At 38.6% G+C, this 22,163-nt stretch overlaps 1 protein-coding gene across 2 annotated transcripts in view; it reads right to left on the bottom strand.

Annotated features, from left to right (window-relative positions):
* LOC113074315 (pro-neuregulin-3, membrane-bound isoform-like) overlaps nucleotides 1-22,163 on the bottom strand; it is a 127,166-nt gene that overhangs the window by 13,675 nt on the left and 91,328 nt on the right. For both annotated transcript variants that reach the window (XM_026247114.1, XM_026247115.1), the window contains exon 3: nucleotides 1,714-1,787. In XM_026247114.1, coding sequence (XP_026102899.1) covers nucleotides 1,714-1,787 — 74 coding nt within the window. The remainder of the gene's footprint in view (nucleotides 1-1,713; nucleotides 1,788-22,163) is intronic.

Below are 22,163 nucleotides of genomic sequence, written 5' to 3'. Positions count from 1 at the left end.
TTTTGTTTGGGAGCTTTTATAAAAAATATAGAAATTATAATTATTTCTAAATGTGATGTAGCCTATAAAGGCCCACCTGGCCTGTTTGAAGCACTGGCTCGCACTGGCCCCACAGTGGAAAAGCGGCTATTGGCCTCTACAGGTTGGACTTAAGATACATTGAAAACATACAGTAATAGGTTATAAAAAATTGTAAAGGCCGTAATTTGACATAGGATATTAGTCCTTTTGCCTTTTGTGTTTGTTTTCACGGCCGGAATGGATTGTAATTCAAGCATAATCTGGATTAACTGGCTCATCTCTATCAATGTTGTATAGACAAACAAAAAACAAAAAACTATAGATGCTGAAAGCTTCATCCACATTTAGCAAATTTGCAACAGCACTGATTTAAAATTGTTGTAATGCTAAACAGTGTCAACAGGAGGGTGGAGGAGGCAATACCAGAAGGATTGTGTAGGTGTATCCGTGAAGAAGATGATGGCACTGCTAAAGATGATGGCTCCATATCAGGGCATGATGGATAACAGGGATTTGAATGCTCTCATTGAGAAAATCAGATATGAAAGAGAAGTATCAGGTACATAAAGTGGGCCTTGGCAGAAAGGCTACAGAAAGATCCCATTACCAGCCACTCAAAGTGCACTAAATGGGAGTTTAGGTTGCCGTCTCACTCGCTGTAAAAGATAACGCCCCAAAAGCTAGACAATTCATTCAACACAAGCCATTCTGAGAAAACAGCTTCACTGCAGATTCATCTGTGTGCTGGACAGCTCTTTTCTCTGCTTTCTCCTTCCTAGGCTTCGACTTCCTTTCATATTAGTATAATAGCTCTCGGAAAGTTGAGTCACAGGAAGAAGTTTATGAATCAAGGCTTTGTGAGGTTCCACAAATCTCTCCAATACCATCCTGTAAGAAAGCAAACATCTCTCTTTGACAGCTTTTTCAGTGACTATGAACGTCCCTTTGGCTACTTATGCTCCAAAGTCCCTTTTTTAACCTTTGAGACACTCATCTGCCACAGAAATGGCTAATAACTTTAGCATCAACCTAAAATTAGCAAAGCAATTACTTTCATTCAAGGACTTTAGTAATGGCAGGGGAAATGTGCTCTTCATGAAAAATGGTCACTTGATAACATTTCGTAGCCACTTTCATCCTTGTTAGAGTCTGCAATCACATTGTGTAGCAGGACAATGAAAGTGAGCAGGTTACACACTATATCTGTCACACTAAACAAAATTCTGCTCTTGCAGAGTTAGAGATCAGCTTTGCCAAAGAGAATAGCATATGCAAATGCTTTCTGATTTTCACAAGAGTGTGGCATTGTAGGGTGATGGCAATTTCAGCACTTAGAGCGAGATGTATAATTAACTACTTAAGCAATACACGGTTTTGAGGAAATGGCAGAGAACTCTCAGCCCTGGAGGCTAAGAGACTCACCTGATGATAGAGAGGCAGGAAACTTCTGAAACTAAGACTGGAAAGCAAGTAAACAAGACGTAAATTATGTTCTCTCATCTTTGGTTTGCTGTATCATGAAGCATGTTGTTGCTGAAGGGCTTTGTGTTGTTCATTCTAGTAGGAAATAACTCAATAACTTTGTGTTTATTCAAAAGATTTTTTTTCCTGTGTCCATGTATTAAGCCCAGGAAAGAATAGATTCCCTCATATTTTCCCTTAAAATAAACATACATTGACAAAAATACATACTTGGGTCAGATAAGATGGAGTCAGTCTTCGGGACAAACTGGTCACAACGAAGTCCACGGTAACCCTCTTTACACCTGCAAGAGAAGACAGGATTCAACATTTCAACATAGAAATATAAATGGCCTGGTTTAGGTTAGAGGATGTTCTCATTTTATTGGGAACCGCATGCCAACCCATTTATAATACTGTCCATCCATCATTATCGTTTTCAGAGAGAGATTGACTCACCATTTGAAACCACATTATCCAGAAATTTTATAAATTAACCCCAATGCAGAAAAAGACCAGGAAGTAAAAGAAAGAGGGGTGATAGGGACAAAAAGAAGAAGAAAAAAGGGATCACAACAGGGCGGGTCTGTCAAGAGCTCAGTGGTGCCTGCACTCACACAGATAACACAGTCTTGACATTTATGTCACATCCCCACTGAGCTATGGGACTGTATGGAAAAGAAGGAGGCATTTGACTACACTTTTACTGTGAGATCTATTTGAAACAGGGGACTTCTTCCAAAAGTAGCAATGTGTTATGAATACGTCTTTAGAAGAACCACAGAGAACACCAGCTGCCCTCCAGCTAAAGCATTTCAGACATCTTCTAATCTCTGTCTCAGTCTCTCTCGTCCTTTCTTTGCAGTTCTTATTTTAAATTTTTCTTATTTCTAACAACTGTAGTTTTCACCTACATAAATATAAATACAACACATCTCCGATGCCGCAAACACATACTCCCCATTTACCAGCAGCTTTGCGCCTTTTATTCAGCACATTTACCAGAAAATGATTAAATTCTGAGATCTGCCTCTGTGATCACTTCTATCCTGTGCAACGCAAACATGATTTTGATGAGGCATACCATGATAATGACATAATGGCTTCATAAAAGGAAACAACAAGCGTACAGACTGAGAAGCATCCGATAAGCCCCTTAACAGAATGATCTTGATGTTGTTTCATCTGGCTTCATCTGCAGTGTGCGTGCGACAGCTGCCTAGACTCAGTCCTGTCTGTGTGTCTGGCTTTGAGAAGCATGACTGAGGTTTGCTGAAAGAAACAGGGAAGAGTCTGAAAAGAAATGACTGCAAAGAGGGAAAACCACGGTTGGACTGTAATTACAGTCATGGAGACAGGTGAGGAGCATGAAGTGCGGTCTCATCTCCTGCTCCCTCGCACTCTGTTAGCTCACCGCCTGGTTAACACTGACTTACGCGTTGATGGAAGAATGATGGCCGTGACTGTCGGATGCCTCTTTGTTTGTTTCTCCCCTTTCTCCCCTTTTTTGTTAAACAATACTGTAGAGCTTTTAGGCGTATGCCCAGAAAACAAACAGACAAATGATTTCATGCATCATTGTTTACTTGGCATCGGAGGAAAATCAATGTGTGCGCATGTAAATATGACATTCGAGGTGCCTACGGAGTAAACAACATTGTAAACTAGAATGTCTGCATCTGCTTCATGGCTTTTCATTATCATTCAAGGACATGTTGCTTGGCATCAATGATCTTGCCCCCGTTGGTTAAATTACAGCTAGAGAGAAAAAGAGAAAAAGGATATATATCTCCCCTGAAGGAGGCCAAGGCAATGAGAAGGACTCAGATTTGACTACGGCCCAACTTGTTAATTAAAGCTAAAGTGTGTCTTTTTTTTTCGATTCTAAAATACTCCTTTCCCAGATTAATATGTAGAGACAACTAAAAGTAAGCAATTAGTGGGGCGGGTTCCATGAAAAGTGTCTGAGAATTCCGACCTGCGTTGCAAGGCAACAGTGGCTCAGCCAATTGCGTAAGTTAGAGGGCGGGCACTCTGCTTTCCTGACTATTGGCAGATGGTCAAAGTTTTCAGAGGGAACCTCTTTGAAAACAATAATTATTTTTGCAATAACTTTTGAGGATTTTGCAAGTGCAGAAAATACACTTTTGAAGGTATGTGGATGTAAGTTGGAGAAAACAGGTGAGCTTGTTTGTGCAGGAAAGTGTGTCTATGAGTGGGATGTGCGGGGTGGTATTCTTTTCCTCCCTGTCAAACAGCTCCCACATAACAGACTGAGCCTGTGACTTGCATGTGGGTGCTGCATATATTAACTATGTTAACACACCCAAATACTGTACAAACACACATTTACACAAACATGTTGTCATCCCTCCTCAAGATCCCGTGACAACTTTCCTCTGTAAATAAGGCACAAACTCATCCTGACATCCTCTAGTATTACTGACGAAAAGCGAGGCTAAAATAAGGAAAGTAATGGAAACTATATCTGTCCAGTTGTTCCTTACCAAGCATTCCTGTCAAAAAACGAAAACAAAAAATACAATAAAAAAAACTATTTTTGTTTAAGAAAAACCTGGCAAGACAGGGACCAGTTCCCTACCTCTTCAACTAGTGTCTCTTCAACTCTGGGCATATTTATGTCCCAGGGGTTGACTTCAGTTCTATATATATATATATATATATATATATATATATATGCATAAAGATGACCTTAGAAACATTTTACATACATTTACCATTACTCAGACTAGCAATATTAAACTATGAAATTATCCATCTTACAAATATTATTTCAGGTTAAATTAAAATAATCTAAGCAAATAATGAAAAAAAAAACATAAACCACATCCCTTATTGTGTGAAAATAAATGATTCTCAAGTTTTATTGTCAATTTTCACCAATTGTACCCTTAATAAAATTTTGTCAAAAGCAGAAATATGAGAAATGTTTGCGTTTTAATATTACTTTATGCACAATAGAAATAATATTAAATAGAATATTATACACCCACACACACACACACACACACACACACACACACACACACTTTTCCATCACATTAAACACATTCATGATTTCAGGGCAAAAAAAGAACTATGAAAAAGAACTAGAGAGAGTGTGAAAATACTTTAAATTCTAACATTTAACAGGGCCAAAGGTGCCTTTAGATGAATAAAACCCCACATATGAAATATGTATAGAAATGTATGGAAACAAGCAAGACAGTAAATAATAAATGTATCTTCTTTCAGGAGCCACACATTTACCCTGAGCTTTGTTAAACTAAGAGTTTTTTTTCTACTTTTCACATGCTTTTTAAGCCACAATAGCTTGACTTGAAAATAAACCTATTAAAATGGTAATCGTGCATGAGCAGATAAGTCCCCCTAAGCTTTTACTTGCGGAAGCGCAAACACTCAACCGGGAGTTCTCCTGATGACGGTATTGTCATGAAAGAGCCCTGGTTAGAGATAAGAGGAAGCACAGCATTGTGTCACAAAACAGTTTGTGTGAAGTCTATCCACCAGCGTGAGGATCAGCAACCGTCTGAAGGGCACATGGAAGGAGGATGACAATAAGTTAGAGACATTGATGGCCATTTTCACGTGACTTCACAGCTCCGACACACACACAGGTGCTATTCGGTGAGGCTCTGATAAAGGGGTGATCGCAGTTGGGTAAATAAAACAGGGCTGGGTTCCAGACAGTTGCTCATAAAACACTAAACTGTTCCTGTCAGACTAACAATCACACAGGTGTCAATAGGAACTAAATGCTTTTTTGTCACACATCACATTCTACTCTTGTTTTTAGGTCAGTGATGATGGATTGTTCAGGTAGGTGTCGGTGTGATCTGGTGTGAAAGTGCACATACATTCACAGGGATCATCTCACTAACACAACACATCATCACGCAAGCCGGCACATGTGCAGAGACACTGAAACTGAACTGCCAGTGCCTGTCTCTTTACAATGAAAGCATGAATATCTCATTTTTCATCAGATATGGTGAGATAATCCAATGAAGCTGTGAGAGCGGCAGTCTGTCTCAGAGGTGTTTAAAAGCTTATCCTCCTAAATATCATTTACATGTCCCTTCTGCAGTCAGGGCAATAAGTATAATTCCGTTAAATTGTGATATTGTCTTTTTCATCATTCCTCAGTCTTTATATATAAACCCTGGTTAATCCTTTCCTTTTTAATCAAGCCGCTTTGATGTATTCATCATGCCATTTTATTTAATTTGCTACTTCCCTGTAGGGGAGGATAGAGGTGGACACTGATGGAATCAACATGCCGATGAGGTGTTCATAGGTTCTGCATCTCTGTGGTAACATTCACCATGGTAACTTGTCGTCCTTGTGGGCTTAGTGCCCACTGGATTCAACGCAACTACAGAAATGCATGTGAAAATAAATGAGATGGGCATTGTTGCCAACAAGATGGTAAATGTTGCTAAGAATCTCTGAAGTCCATTAACGCCCTGCAAAGGAAAACGTTCCACAGATTCAAAGGTGCATCTCTCAAAAAATCAATGCATTTGATTGACAGCTCATTACAGGTTAGCTTGCTCCTGAATACAATTTTTTCCATGGGTACAGAGCAAAATTTATATTAATTCAATCTTGTTATTAAGGCGTAGGTTGTTATCATATAAAACTAATCAAGATTTCATAGAAATTTTTGTGCCGGAGGCAGTATTGGCCATATTGAGGTCCAAATTTAATGCACTTCTTATCTTTTTTTCTTTAAGACAAAAACAAATGCTTTTTCAGCAGCCACCTTATCTGTGTGTCAGACATCTATTTACTTGAAACTGAAATTACAGAATTACATTTGCTCTGAGCTCTATTGTTTTTCACTGTTTTCTTCTTCAAGCAGGCCATGCTTCCCTAATTTTGCTTTCAATAAAATTGCAGGTTTTATAATTTTTATGATAATGCCTTTATAAAGTAACCCAAGCAGATTTAAGATCACTCAGTCGAAACCCGTCCATCTGAGCTGAATTTCAAATCTTTTTTTATTTTGTTTTTATTTCATTTTATTTTATTTTTTCATTTACTATTCACTCTTTGCTTGACTGGGAAGTGAGTAAGCCAATTAGACGGGCCAAAACTGCACTTTTAAGCATCTGGTGCAATAATTTGCAGCTCTTATGAAGGTCTGAAGACCAAACAAACATATAGAAGATAAAACTGATTATTCACCAATTCATCAAGGTGTATGATAATACAGATTTTTAAGTAGCAACAAGGCAAGGCAACGGGGCAATCAAATCAGAAAGTATTTCTCAGGCACAGTTAACAATCCTGGCGTTCAGAGGCGCTGTGCTTCCTCTTGTGTGACGGAACACAAGTCCTTCGGGCGCTGGATTTTGGCAGACATTAGCTTTCGCATCTTTGGCTGATCAAACAATCCCCATATTTTCCATTGCTGGCCTGAAGGCTTCTATTCATCTGCCCAACTGCAAAAAAATTTAGCGTGACCTCGCTGCCAAAAAAAAGGATGCCCTCTGCCGTTTTAAAATTGCTTTGCGTAAATAAAGACAACGTTGCCTTTGTGAGCGACATTTGTGATTTTAACATTTGCTTGAGCAATGTTAATCCTGTCAGCTGCATATTCAGGATGACTGAGCTAAAATAATTAAAGATGAGAGTGTGCTCAGAGGGACAGGATCTCACTAGCATGCCTCACAAACACACACAATCTTCTTCAATCAAAACTTGGCATGCTAACTTTAAAACACACACTAATTCGTGAGTGGCTGTTTACCAGATTTAGGACACTAGCTGGATCTAATTGTCACAGAGGTGTGCCAGTTCCTCCCGACTCGCTCTCCACCACTTCTCGGGACAGGAAGTAAAAGGCAGCCATTTTAAACCCATCTGAGCCACAGCTACAGCTAAGACTAAAGTGAAAGGCTTGTCACCAACCTATGCCGAGCTCCATGTGTCAAGAACAGGCTTTTGGAAAGAAGAAAAGAAGGCTTAAGGAGCTCAGTAGTGGCTAAAATCCATAACCTGTCTGTGTGCCAGCTATAATTCACTGCAAATTTTTTGCGATACCATGTGAGAGGTAATAGGCATGTCACGGGTCATATATATTTGTACAGAGCATATTTAGAGCATGAGATGTTTTGTACATCTCCGCCTCGGCTTGTTTGTGGGAAAATTTAATCAAAATCCAATCAATAGCAAGTTTAACAAATAACCTTTTATTCCAGGAACTCACGGGTGAATAAATAAGAAAATATTGGTGTGTTTACAAGAATGTTTGGTACATATGCATCACTGTCAGCTGAAGACAAGAATAGATTTATAAGGTTGCAGGAAAGAACACTTTGGGAGGTAGTTTTTCAAGCACAATTTTGCTGTAATGAGCTTTCCATCCATAAATTTGCCTCAGTGTCCCATTTTTCATTCGTAAATATGCTGTGTGTTGTCTAGAAGCCTTTTGTCTCCCTGCCAAAGAGCTGTTTATTTGTGTGTACATTTTGCGTCTCATCACATTGTGATCTTCACATTTTGGGATATGTTCTGCTCTAGGCTATATTCATGATGTTGGCTTACACTTCATAATTTAGCTCTAATAATCATCATTCCATCTGTGAATAATAAGATTAGATGCCATATTATGTAAATATGTTTTTTCAGTCTCTTTAAAGAAATGAATGAGAGGTAAGTTGAGGAGAATTGTCAAAACTGTTGTTGAAGTGATGAAAAACTGTAATTGTAGAGCTGTGTAAATATCCTTTGGGAAAAACTTTTCTTTTTTGTTCTACAGAAAACACAATCTTATAAAGGTTTGGAACGTCATGAGAGTGAGTAAATAATGGGCAAATCTTTGGGGGTGAACTATTCCCTTAATGCAAATATCAGGATGTGGAAGTTGTCACTTATATTTTGCAAGTCTTCAGCTACCTTATCATTCTCTGACTGTGGCCACTGTTCTTGTTAGCATCTGGTTTGTGGGCTGGGTGACATGGCATGTCATTGTCACCGTTCATTACCTCCACATTTCCTGTGCCTGCTGTGACAGAGAGGTAACGCCCCTTCACAGAGAAAACTCATTCTAGCTCCACGGGGAACACTTTGTCTCCTCCACACTGCTACTGCACAACAGAAAATAACAAACGAAGGAATAATAAGATTTGTTTGTGTGGTAGGTAAGCATTGTCTGAAAGCCATTGGAACCCTGACAACCTAATCCTTTTTAATAACCTCATTAATGAGGTCCTCCGGAATTTTAGGTTTAGGTCTTGAGCGCAGGTAATAGAATTAATCCCACACACAAGGTCTTACTGACAAGTACACATATTTAATTTAAAGACTTATCGCAAATGGAGAGTTTAATATTTGCTGCAGTGGGGTTAACATCTGTATTTTGTATTTTTGTATTTTGGTCTGCTGTCTGATTTGGGAAAAAAGAGACTGATTAGAGCATCTGGCCACTGGCAATCAAGCAGACAGGCTAGTTTACGTTTCATTAAAACATAATTAAACCATCCTTTTTTCGTTTTAGTAAAAACATTGTTAATTAGCCCCAAGTCCAATGCCCAGTGCTTTTAATTCAAAGCGTGCCATTGCTTTATTAAACCAAATAGAGTTTCAACAATGTATTGGGTCAGTGCTCCTTAAACGAGCCTCTCTGAAGTAGCTCTCAATAACTTTCTTTCTTATTTTAACTTTGTTAATGTTTGTAAACGTAACTTTCCTATGAAAAAAAATGCAATATAAAAAGTTTTTGTTTTCATTCATATATACCATTATGTTTGCGGAGACATCACATTTCCTTTTTTAAAGCATTTCATTATTTTGATTAGGATTTTTAATTAGGAATTTTTTTTTTACTTTACGCCAGACAAAAATATACAAATTTGTATTCAGGATTTAAAAATTTGACGATAAAGTGTTTATTCAAATTGTTTTTATGTATTTTTCATAAATAAATGACTAGAAATAGTAAAACATTTAAATAAAATGTGATGTCCTTATTTTAATAGACCAATTTTCTCTTTATTTTTCCAGTAAACTAATATGAGAACTTAAAGCTGCAGTAAGTAACTTTTGTAAAAGACTATTTTAGATTGCTTCGGGGGTACTGCGGCGGAGTAACCCAGTACCTTTGTGATTCTTCATAGACATAAACAGAGAGAAGTAGTTCAGGCTACGTTGTTCTTCCTCAAGATGCAAGCAGTTCTCTTGATTAACCGCTAGAGCGTCAAAGTTACCGATTGCAGCTTTAAACAAATTTATCCATTGCCTCATAATGCCATCAGAGCTGATACAGTGACACATGTGTGAGGTAAATCGAAGTTCTGGACTCTTGTGTCATGGGCGTAGGAAATCTTCCCCTCCCACCATCTCTAAATTGCAGGCTTTACATGCTGGGGGCAATGCTGTTCCCCGTAATTACTTTGTTTGATCCCATACTGCTCAAGTATGCATTACCAATCAGGTCTCTCCTTTCAGACCTTGCTTATAAACCCAATAAGTGTATGTGCGAAAATCATAATCACTGCACCCTTCTAAAAATGAGAAACAGTCTGTGCAAATCAAATCTGATTGCACTCAGCAAACAAATACATATCATGAGTACGGAACATAATCAAGATTAACCAGAATACGTGACCTGATGCAGTGGGCATGTTTGTGCGTGTGATTTGAGCATTAAATCGCTGTGCCGCTAGGATACCAAGTGATAGATAGGTGACCTCTTTCTAGCAGTAACCAATTTCCACATGGAGTGGGAAAGATGCTCTTATCACAACAAAGTGTAAAGATAAAGAAAATGCTCATTGCCCTCTTTCTATTTTACAGGGTTTTTCCTATAAAACTCCCAAAAAGCACAGCTGCTTTTTTGTCTTTAAAGAGGCGTGAGAAAAGTCTGTCAGCCAAATAGCTCCCACCTATTTAGCTTATTTCCACTTAATCAAAATAGCTTATCAGGAAAAAAAAAAAGTGTTAACAGGTAATTACCAAATGCATTATACTGGCACTAGGATCATATTCCAGCATCACCACAATTAAATCCTGACTGTTTCTCTCTGTTAAAGCAATGTTCCAGGTTTAGTACAAATTAAGCTCAATCAACGGCATTTATAATGTTTATAACCACAAAAGTGAATTTTGTGAGAGCAAATATCTGGGGTACAGAGATTTACTTACAAATGGGAGTGGGAACCAATCAGTAAACTTTAAATTACTGTTGCAATAGTGACACCACAAGACATTAACAATACGTTTAAATGTGGTTTTAATATGAAATTATTATTTTTTTTTTAAAATCCAATTTTAAAACACTGTTGTCATGACAACATAATGTAAAATGACCAGAACAGCTTTGAAGATCAAATAATATACAAGTTTAACAGAGAGATTAATGTATGTACTGTAAGCAGCCCCGGTTCTATTGCTAAGTAAGGGATAATGGACATCCAGCTGGCTGCTATCGCAGAATAACCCCCGACAGGGTGGTCAGGACCCCGAAGAAAAGCTTCTTGCCTCAAAAGTAAATAATTACACAAAATATTGATTTGAATTGAAATATTTGAATGCAGAGCTTCTGTGAACACAGCAGTTGCGCGCTAGAGGCAAGTTCAAGCTGAAAGACATTTAAGGGAAACGGTGCAGTCAAACCACTTATTACACAACATTTCACCACATAAATAAATAAGGCGATAAAATATATTGCTTTAAGATGAAAATATTGTTAGTTATTTTATAATCCATGACATTGTACAAAACAATTATCGCAAAATGGCAATACTGTGTTTGTATGAAATGTGAGTGAGTCATAATATTGAATTGAGTTTTAATATTTTATTATCTAACCAAATGCAAAGCTTCCACAAAGACAAAATGTTTCTAGCTAGAGTATAGCGCCGACTGCAGTTACCCAAATGAGCATGTGTTATTAGTTTTTACCGGTTGCTATCGAAAGAGAACATAAATCGGAATGTCACGACTGACAAATCAGAATGAAGCATTCCACAGAGCCGTGAAATAAAGGGTGCTAAGCAGCCTCAAACAAAATCAATATCACCTTCAGTTAACACTGTAATGATGGCATTTCATTGCAGATTTTTGCAAACTATTCAGTGCTTTTATGGTTTGTGCTCTGGAGATCAGTTTCTACTTTAACAACTTGTGCAGCATTGAGCAATATAGCCAATCACAGAAATATGTGTTGATTTCTTGAACCCAACAGCCAATCAGAGGCGTTTAAGTTCCACTCCAATCCACTCAAATCACCACGGTTTTTGTTCAGATGTTGTGTTCATCACAAATCATCTCATAACAAAGTGTAAATGAGATGTAAATAAGAGATTTATTGTGCAGCATGGAGAACTTCATGATTATAAGAACTTTGTAATTTACTAAACTCATAATTTACTACTCATAAACTTATATTTTATTAATCTAGATAACATATCAAATTTTGATAGTGAGACATTTTGAAATGCCATGCCAAATATTGGCTCATTTTGGATTTCATGAGAGCTACACATTCCAAAAAAGTTGGGACAGGTAGCAATAAGAGGCTGGAGAAGTTAAATGTACCTATAAGGAACAACTGGAGGACCAATCTGCAACTTATTTGGTCAATTGGCAACATGATTGGGTATAAAAAGAGCCTCTCAGAGTGGCAGTGTCTCTCAGAAGTCAAGATGGGCAGAGGATCACCAATTCCACCAATGCTGCAGCGAGAAATTGTGAAACAATATCCATAAGAAATATAAGTAAGAATGAAGTTATTAGTTATCAAGTTATCATCTACAGTGCATAATATCATCCAAAGATTCATAGAATCTCAAACAATCTCTGTGTGTAAAGGTCAAGGCTGGAAAACCATACTAGATGCCTGTGATCTCCGGGCCCTTAGATGGCACTGCATCACATACAGGAATGCTACTGTAATGAAAATCACAACATGGGCATAGGAATACTTCCGGAAAACATTGTCAATGAACACAATCCACCATCCATGCCATTCTAAAACTCTACAGGTCAAAAAAGAAGCCATATCTTAACATGATCCAGAATCGTTTTCTCTGGGCCAAGGCTCATTTAAAATGGACCGTGGCAAAGTGGAAAACTGTTCTGTGGTCAGACGAATCAAAATTTGAAGTTCTTTTTGGATAACTGGGATGCCATGTCATCTGGACTAAAGAGGACAAGGACAACCCAAGTTGTTATCACCACTCAGTTCAGAAGCCTGCATCTCTCATGGTATGGGGATGCATGAGTGTGTGTGGTATGGGATATGAGCTTCTCCGTCCTTCCTCCAGACTCTAGCACCTTGGTTTCCAAATGAAATACAAAACTTGCTTTCATTTGAAAAGAGGACTTTGAACCACTGGGCAACAGTCCAATTCTTCTTCTCCTTAGCCCATAAGCCCAGGACACGACTCTGACGGTGTCTGTGGTTCAGGAGTGGCTTAACAAGAGGAATAAGACAACTGTAGCCAGTTGTGTGGTGGCTTTTGACATCTTGACCCCAGCCTCAGTCCATTCTTTGTGAAGTTCACTCAAATTCTTGAATAAATTTTGCTTGACAATCATGTGCATGTTTTTCTTCCACACTTTTTCCTTCCACTGAACTTCCTGTTAACATACTTGGATACAGCACTCTGTGAACAGTCAGCTTAATTCTTTGTCAATAAATGTTTGTGGCTTACCCTCCTTGTGAAGTGTCTTTATGATTGTTTTTTTTTTTTTTTTGTCAGATCAGCAGTCTTCCACATGATTGTGTGGCCTAGTGAATGAAAACTGAGAGAACATTTTGAAGGCTCAGGAAATCTTTGCAGGTGTTTTGAGTTGATTAGCTGATTGGCTTGTTTCCATATTCAAATTTTTTGACATAGTGAATTGGTGGGTTTTTGCTAAATGTGAGCCAAAATCATCAAAATAAAAAGAACCAAAGACTTAAACTACTTCAGTCTGCATTGAATTTCTTTAATACACGAGTTTCACAATTTGAGTTGCATTTCTGAATGAATGAACTTTTCCATGACATTCTAATTTATTGAGATGCTCCTGTATAGAGAGAGAGAGAGAGAGAGAGAAGGAGAGAGAGAGGGCACTCTCACTAATTTAAGAAGCACCCTCAGTGTTTTGATTCTGGAGCCGGGCCTTTCTGTAAGAGCTTTTATAAGTTAGGGTTCACAATTTTGCTTTTAAATCCAGCAAATGCCTCTTTCACTTTGTAAGTTCCTCACCTTATGCCATGAATGTTGTCAATTGAGACACGCATTGAACACTAAATATTCATTTTTAAGGCTGGGAAGTCAAACTCAATTCCTTGAGGGCCAGAGCCCTGCAGAGTTTAGATTCAAACCCAATTAAACACACCTGATCCAACTAATCAAGTCCTTCAGGCTTATTTGAAAGCTACATGGTATGTGTGTTGGAGCAGGATTGGAACAAAACTCTGCAAGGCTCCGGCCCTCCAGGAAATTGACTTTGACAACCCTGCTTTAAGGCCTCTTTCTGAATACCCTTAAATGAATAAACATTGCTTCCTTTGCTTTCTCTTCCCTGATTCCCTGTTTTTGTTTTTTGGTTAATTCTCTTTATTTTCTCTGTTTTAATAACCTTTCTTGACTAGACTCTGTGATTGCCAAGTTGCTGACAATGCAAGGCTTTTCCCCAAAGTCCCTGGCACAAATTCTTGGTAAACAGGGGTAAACAAACACAAGAAAACCATTAGCCCACAGTCTAGAGTTTGCAAAAGACTCTCTTTGGAATGAGTGCCGGTTTGGTTCTGCTTGCTTGTATTGCTTAAATCACACAAACACGGAGAAGTGGCACAGAGGCTGCTCATTAGCAAAAAAAGAGGTGATGGTGACTCAGATACGCTCTCACGGACGTGCCAAGGGAGATTCTTTCAAGACATTTCCAGATCCTCTCAGGCATTCATTTAAAGCAGGGGAAAGGTCATGTTCCGGTATCGCCACAGGATCTCTGACTGATTAAAAACAGACAGATACACGACAAGCTGCTTCGGCTCAGTCTGAGATGCTTGTGTTGTTGGTATTTGTGTTGAAAAGCAAGAGAAGGAGGGATGCGAAATACAAAGCAAGGAAAAAGGAATCATTCGGCGTGACTCTCTCTGCAGATTAATTCTTCAGTGAGCCTCTGCTCAAAGTCCCAGTCTAATGAGGTGCTCTGACTTCAGCTAGGTTTAATGGAATAATAAATGTATCAATGCTTTGAAACCTGCACGGTCTCTCACCAAAAAAACACACAGGCACACACACACACACACACACAGTCGACCAGGATAGAGACTCATTTGCTCATATGCATCTTAGCCCTTGGTTTAGCACCACTGCATCATTGCCAATCCATGCATGTGGTGAATGAGTATCTTTTGATGGACAACCACAGAATACAAATTCATGACCCAGGCCCCCATATTCTGCATCTATATAAACACATAAATCTTTGTTCCTGACAGGAAGGATATCCAATTTTTCATGGTTTCCAGGTTGTGGCAGTAGTTATTTTAGTCATGTGACAATAGGAATAAAAAAATAAAAAGGATTTAAATCCTTTAAATACACTCACGTTAATCATCCAAATTCTCAACAACAATAAAATAGTTTTTTTTTATATGACCTCCAGCTAAAGATCTCTCTCTCTCTCTTTCTCTCTCTCTCTCTCTCTCTCTCTCTCTCTCTCTCTATATATATATATATATATATGCATATATATTAAAAATTAAAATATATTGGGAAATATAGGACTACATTTAAACATAATGTTCATGTTTTTATCATTTAGTGTAGTCAATCATTAGAATAGCTAGATCACTAGCTAGATTATTATATATAATATATAATTATACTGTTATTAAAATGTATGATTCATATATAAATATTAAAAGAAATATAAGAGAAACTGTCATTTTTCAGTTACTCTTTCAGCAGGTTACATCACTGTGCCAGTTGATGGCGACTCTCTACACGTGCGAGTTACTGAATAATGACGCTCAGAGATGTACAGGAGTTCTTCTGTGGCTTAATTTAGAACTTCTTTCACTGGCAGAGAGAGAGAAAAAAAAACAGGCAATGTAACATGAAACATGTTAATCAATGTAATAATGATCCAATTCTAGACTTTTCAGTATTAACATATTTAAATCTGAATGACAATTTTTTATTAAATGTATTATTTTTTTCGACAGGCAATGTATTATAGCTTGTTTACTTAAACCAATGTTAAATTTTTGTAATGAAACATAATTATTTTCTCTTTAGTAGTGCTGTCGTGCACTCAATTTCTGTAAAGCAGAGTGATGACAATAAGTTGACTCTGAAACTTTTATTTTTATTTAAATTAAAAAAATATATATGCTATGATATAACCATTTTAACAGTTGAAAGGCAAACCTCCTTGTAACTTAATGATAGATACAGCACTGACGTTTCTCAGTTTTACATTAGCAGTTCAATAACACCAGTCCAAACTGCCTTGGGTGAGTCCTCAAAATAAAAATTGCCTTCACAGCTCCTAAGTCACGCATCTCCTGCACATCCATCCACTACTTCATATTTTCTACAGACTGACTCATTCTCCAAAATCTCTTGAGCCACAGATTCATTGCAGATTCTTTGATTTTGTTAACATCTGTCACTATAGACTTCCTTTCAGCTTTGGTGATACAATCTGCTCTCATTGCGGTTTGATTTTTTAAGGGGGCTAAGAGTTGATTTGATGCATCCTTCTTCCCGGTTACGGAGATGATATGCTGCTGATCTGCGATAGAGGAAATGAAGTATTGACAAAATGTCTCCAGAAACTCTGCTGGCCTTCCAGCTTCCTGTTCACACTGAACCTTTCTGATAGACAGAGGCAAGACGGGCAACAAGGCGCTAATTACACAACCTGTTTAAAGTTTAAGGTCATTAGGCAAAGAGATTGACAGGAGCAGAGCAAAGTGGATGTATGGATGCTGGCACTATTTGATATTACAGCTTGTATGGCACTCATCCACTCTTGTAATTACATCAATTAACTGTTGTGATTTCCAACAGTTTTTTTTGGCACTATGGAATGGAAATAAGAAGGCTTAATGTGGGAGGATGATTATTGATTACTCCACATGGGTGAGGGATGGTCAAGGCAGTGAAATATAGGAATAATGCCCCCGATTATCTTGTAGTGGAGATTAGCTTTAAGAAAATTAGCTGTTTTGGCTTTGCTAATGATCAGATTGTGGGACAATGGGTCTTCACAGGCCCGCTGTCAGGCGAAACTGGGTATGCCAAAAAAGAAAAATAATAATCCCCCCAAAAAATATGGCAATACTCGCAGAGATGTAAGGTGTAAAGTGATGTTTATTTACAGTGCTCGAGAGGTGAAACAGTCCCAGTACACAAACGACGAAAAGCTATATACAAAAGTAACAAAGAAAACTGAAACATTAAACCCTATACAAAAGGAAACAAAGACAAAAATATATAAATATATCTACGCAAACTCCTCCAAAGATAAATTGCTCACAGCACCACACTTGCACGCTCGCTCGCCAGGTTAACTGACAGCCAAAAGTTCTTTCGGGCTCCTCTTCATAGCCCAAGCCCAGCCCCTTTTGTTAAAACCATTACATAAATTAGTGGATAAGTATTTCAGGTGAGTATGTACACTGTATGTATCACAAAAAATATATACACACAAAAATAGCAAAATATTTACAGAAACAAACTCCAAACCAAAAATAACAAATACAAATGTAGACACACAAAAATTAGCATAATAATAATAATAATAACAAATTTCCATTATCCCCCCTAACGAACCAAGACAATGGACCATAGACAGTAAAAGAAATGGACACAGCGACCCCATTGGAACTCAACTGAGACAATTGAAGCCCATTTTTAGCGTTCTTTTTAGCACTTCCGTTTCTGACGCGCAGACTCAAACGAAGCTTGACGACGTCAGCAACCTGTCTGACAGATGTAAATCTTCTTGTAGCTGTGCGTGCAAACTGCCATCTTTAATATTGCAGAGACAGCGTGAGTGAGCAGGAGTAAGTATTCTGATTAATTATTTTGTATAGTATTTTAAAATGTAACGACAGTACGCCATATTAAGCAAATTGCCTGCGAGCTTCTCCTCCTGTCTGTACGGTAATGCGACAGAGAGTCGAGTGGTCGTGACGCAATTGTTAGCCTATTTTTTACAAAAACTATTTCTACGTGGCCATAATGTAACACAGAAGGTAATGGAGGCCTTTATACCTTTTTTGTGTATCTTTAGAAATAAATAATGGATAAACGGAGTTTTTAAACGCCTCAGATGTAAAGTTATTCGCTGTCAAAGTGACGCCAAAATGAATGGGAGTCAGTGGGAATGCTAACGCAAGTGAAGTTCTGCTACAAGATGGCAGCACGCAGCCCACTTCAACTTCTGGTCGACTTCCTTGCCGCCTGCAATGGATGAGCCGACTTCCGGTTGCTTCGCGCCGATGCGGCCACGTTGCTTCTCCACCATCGATTGACCGAACCCGAGCGCCACCCAGCTGCCTGGATAAATAGCTGCCTGGATAAATAGTGCTGAATGCTGTTCCTGGCACTATTTATCCAGGCAGCTGGGTGGCGCTCGGGTTCGGTCAATCGATGGTGGAGAAGCAACGTGAAAGACCGGCAACACAGACGCTGACAAACACCGAACACAGGTATGTATTAACATAGCATGACGAAACATAAAACATAGAAACAGAAACAAACACAACTCAGGTATGTATGCATGTTGTTATGCGCAGCAGGGATTCTGAAAGGGATGGAAATTGAGAGGCTATGTTTGCGTGTATGATGACCAGCGTGTTAATGGCGTGCGTGTGCACCCACAACGCCCCAGCAGGGAACGGAGGATGAGGTAAGAGGGTGTGTGTGTGTGTGTGTGTGTGTGTGTGTGTGTGTGTGTGTGTATGTGTGTGCGTGCGTGTGTGCGTGTGTGTGTGTGTGTGTGTGTGTGTGTGTGTGTATGTATGTGCTGCGCTAACCAACAGGGACAGGTCACCCTGTCACACAGATTATTAGCCACAAACTATGGACTTTAAGCACAGTTGCAGACTTGCAGATTCAGGCCCATGAAAGCATATTAAGCCTTGTTTAGGAACTGGGGCTATTATTTATAAGTGAACGCAAGCGATCAAGCTAATGCTACAGCTAATTCTATCAGCCCAAAATATAATTCTGCCCACAAGCATGTACAGTGAGAGGAGAGTTAAATAGGCCAGCATTCCCATGGAAACACAGCGTTTTCGGAGAAAAACAAACAAACTAATCAAGATGGATATCCTACTCAGTATCTGCAAAAATTATGCATATTTACTTATTATATTAAAATTGATGCAAAATTACAACAACAACATAAAAAAAGCCAAAGCTGGAAGACATATCACTCCCCAAACAAAAACAAGGCCTTCCAGGCTTTCTTTTCATGACAAGATCCGGTAAAAGCTTCCTGTGCCTATAATGGTTAATTATAAGGCAAACAACACCAGAGTGTAATCTTTAGCAAAGCGGGGCCTAGTTTGTAATAGCTTTGTCAAATTTGCCAAAAGACCAGACACCCACAACCCTCTGATAGTAATTTCCTGTTTACACACTAACACTGCTTCTGGAGCTGTACCTATTCAGCTTGAGTTATTGATTAATGGGCATGTTGCCTCACAGACTCAGTCTCATTAAAAACAACTGGCTTTCAGTAATTCAGGCCTTGCGGACAGATGGAAGAAGCCTGCACGAGTGGAGCTGAGTCAGGAATGCCAATCATGGCCGTCTCTCCATCTCCCGATCTTGACCCTCTGCTTCGGTGTAAGACGAGGAAACTAAATTATTTACAGCTGCAGCGTTTCTAGATCAGACACAGATATTGTTGGAAAACATATCAATGTTTAAGAACACACCACTGAATGTCCTTGTGTCTGGAGCATCAGTTAGATCTTATTTTTGGGGAGAGCTGTTGTCACCGAGTAAGACAACAGCAGAGTGCACCATATGAATTTTACAGGACAGATCCTGATGCTCACCCATCGCTCCTTTAGAGAATGATTTAACATCTTCAACATCACTCAAAGAGAGAGTGAGAGGAATTGTTCAGGATGTCATCTTTTGAAAAGATGAATCCTGATCCTCTGTTCATGCCCCATCTGCCTTTTTTTTTTTTTTTTTGGTCATGCTGTCTTCTGTAGCATCCTGTGTGTATCTGCAGTAAACAGACATACATAAGAAAACTGACACTTTTTCTATTATTCAAACTTGTTATTTTGTGAGCTGCAATACTGCTGGACTGCCAGCGAGAGGAAGATTTGCTTAATGAGATAGCCTAGAATGACTTGTGTTTGCAAATCCTCTGCAGAGAAAAGCAAGGCAATCTTAAGTAAGTTATTGATTTAGTGACTCGCTGGAAAGTTCCATTCATCTCTCTGCACCATGCAACCTGATCCCTCACCATCAAAACTTTCTGGCTCAGTGGCGTGTGGCAAACTTATAAAAATGAGAAGGTAATGTCCCTTCTCTTTATAGCCCAATGTAAATTCATGTTGCAGATCCACTTGATGTTTTCATGGTTTTCAAATGAATGCCTTATAGAACTATTAGTCAACAAATCTCTTGTAAACACTGCAAGTGTTATGATGCATTAACATTACTTACCTTCACAGGGGTCTCCGCTGAGACTATTTCAGTCGCATTTGTGACTGAAAATGATTGTGTGTGACTGTGAAAAAATATTTAGGAGTACCAGTGCAACATCAGGTCTTGTTTTACAATAAAATAAAGTACCATCCCATCCAATCTGATTCTTGACTATCATAAGGTATCATTTCAATTCACAGTTCATAAGTTTCAATTTGAACATGACTGAAAATTTTAAGGTCCAAGTTTGTGTAGCACTCAGAACTGCCTTTTACATTTCTGAATTTAAAGAATGTAAAATGAACTTGAACTGAATATAAGAAAGTTTAAATAATAAATAAAATAAACTGAAATTCAAAGAAAATGGACAGAATTAGCAAATCAAAGAATGAACAAAACAAAATCAAAGGACAAAACAATAAACAAATCAAATGAATTAACAACAGCCACTTTCCAATTCAAGTTCTTGTCTTTTGCCTATATTTTTCCTGTTTACACACCTCAGTGAGAATGCCAACACAAGGGAGTTATACAAAGTCTCATTCTGATGCCTTATCTGCTGATGTCACTACTTTCAATCGCTATTTGAGCTCATACGTAGTAATACTCTGTTTCATTTGAATTGTAGATTATTTTCTTGTCTCAGAAAACAGCGTTGATTAATTTCCTTCTAAAAGGCCAAAAAGTTATCCAGCCTGTGCTCAGATCTAAGACAGCTGTCCAGTTAGGCAATCATAATGAAGTGTCAATCAGAATACCGTGAGAAATGGAGCGGATTTACTTACAAACACTGTGCTGCTGACATTACTGTGTCTTTAATTTAATAATGCCACAAAGTAGCTCTGACAACAGCCATGCATCAGACATTACATCATTCATCACAGCCACATTACTAATGCCATCCTAATGCCAGACACACAGGGGGAGATACTGAGACAGAGGAGAAGAGTCAGAGAGCGGCAGAATGAGACAGGGAACAACAAATAGGGACAGGGGCACATGGAAAGCCAAAGCAGTCCAAAGCACTTTATTGCATAACCATGGGTGACAGGTAAATATGAGACTTTATATAATCTGATGGATCCAGGTTGAAGGAATATCTACCCCCTGCTTAAGTATAAGAAACTGAGCTTGTCCCACAATCGTGATAGACAATAGAAACACTCTCTCCTCATCTGTCATCCTTTCACTGCGCACCCTCTGGTATGCCGAGGACACACGCTTTTGAAAAGATGCAAAGAAGCTCCCCAGAAGTAACCTGAATGGAGCCAAAGTTAACCTTAAACTTGCATGAACTATCAATAGATGGTTACAGTAACCAGTAGTGTTCTGCTTCATATCTTCCCACTCAAATGAGCATGTCTAGACCCTATTTAGGAGGGATTCAGCCCCCTCTTTGATATCAGCCCCCCCCCCCCAACCATCTGCGATTAACTTTGCTATCTTGCCACTTAAAAATCTATGATTATGAGATCTCTCTACATGTCTGCTGAAAACAGCAGCTGCACAAACATATCAAGTTATTTCATTCCAAATCCACCTCGCTCTTACCATCCACTTAAAAGCTTAAAACTTTTTAAATTAAAGATGTGCGATATCCGTGCAGCTAGCGTCACCAGCTGAAACACTGAAAAAACAGCATCTCATTTTCAGGCTGAAATCTGAGAATCGGTCCCTCTTACTTTGCCTCTGCCTCTTTCCTGCTGTGAAATATGGTTCTGACCTTAACCCTCCATTAAAATTCAATTGACAATTTAGTAAGTGTCTTCCTACCGGGGCTTTCCTGTCTCTTCTTTTTTATGTAGCGATATCTTGGCCCCACACTGCGTACTGCTACACTCCTAGATTCACCAAGGTCCTAAATGTATAAAATGTACAAGGTCCTTTATTCTTCATTCGTTGCCCATTTTTTTGGACAATGATGGAAATTGCAGGTTTCAGCTAACAAAGAGGAAATCAAGAATAGTCTGTTGGCAAAGCCTCAGCAGAAATCAATAGAGTGGCCCAGGCATTTCCACAAACACA

This window comes from Carassius auratus, unplaced genomic scaffold, assembly GCF_003368295.1.
Source record: "Carassius auratus strain Wakin unplaced genomic scaffold, ASM336829v1 scaf_tig00014308, whole genome shotgun sequence".
NCBI lineage: Eukaryota > Metazoa > Chordata > Actinopteri > Cypriniformes > Cyprinidae > Carassius > Carassius auratus.
The sequence above is the reverse complement of the archived record's forward strand: the minus strand, read 5'-3'. Positions and strand labels throughout refer to the sequence as shown.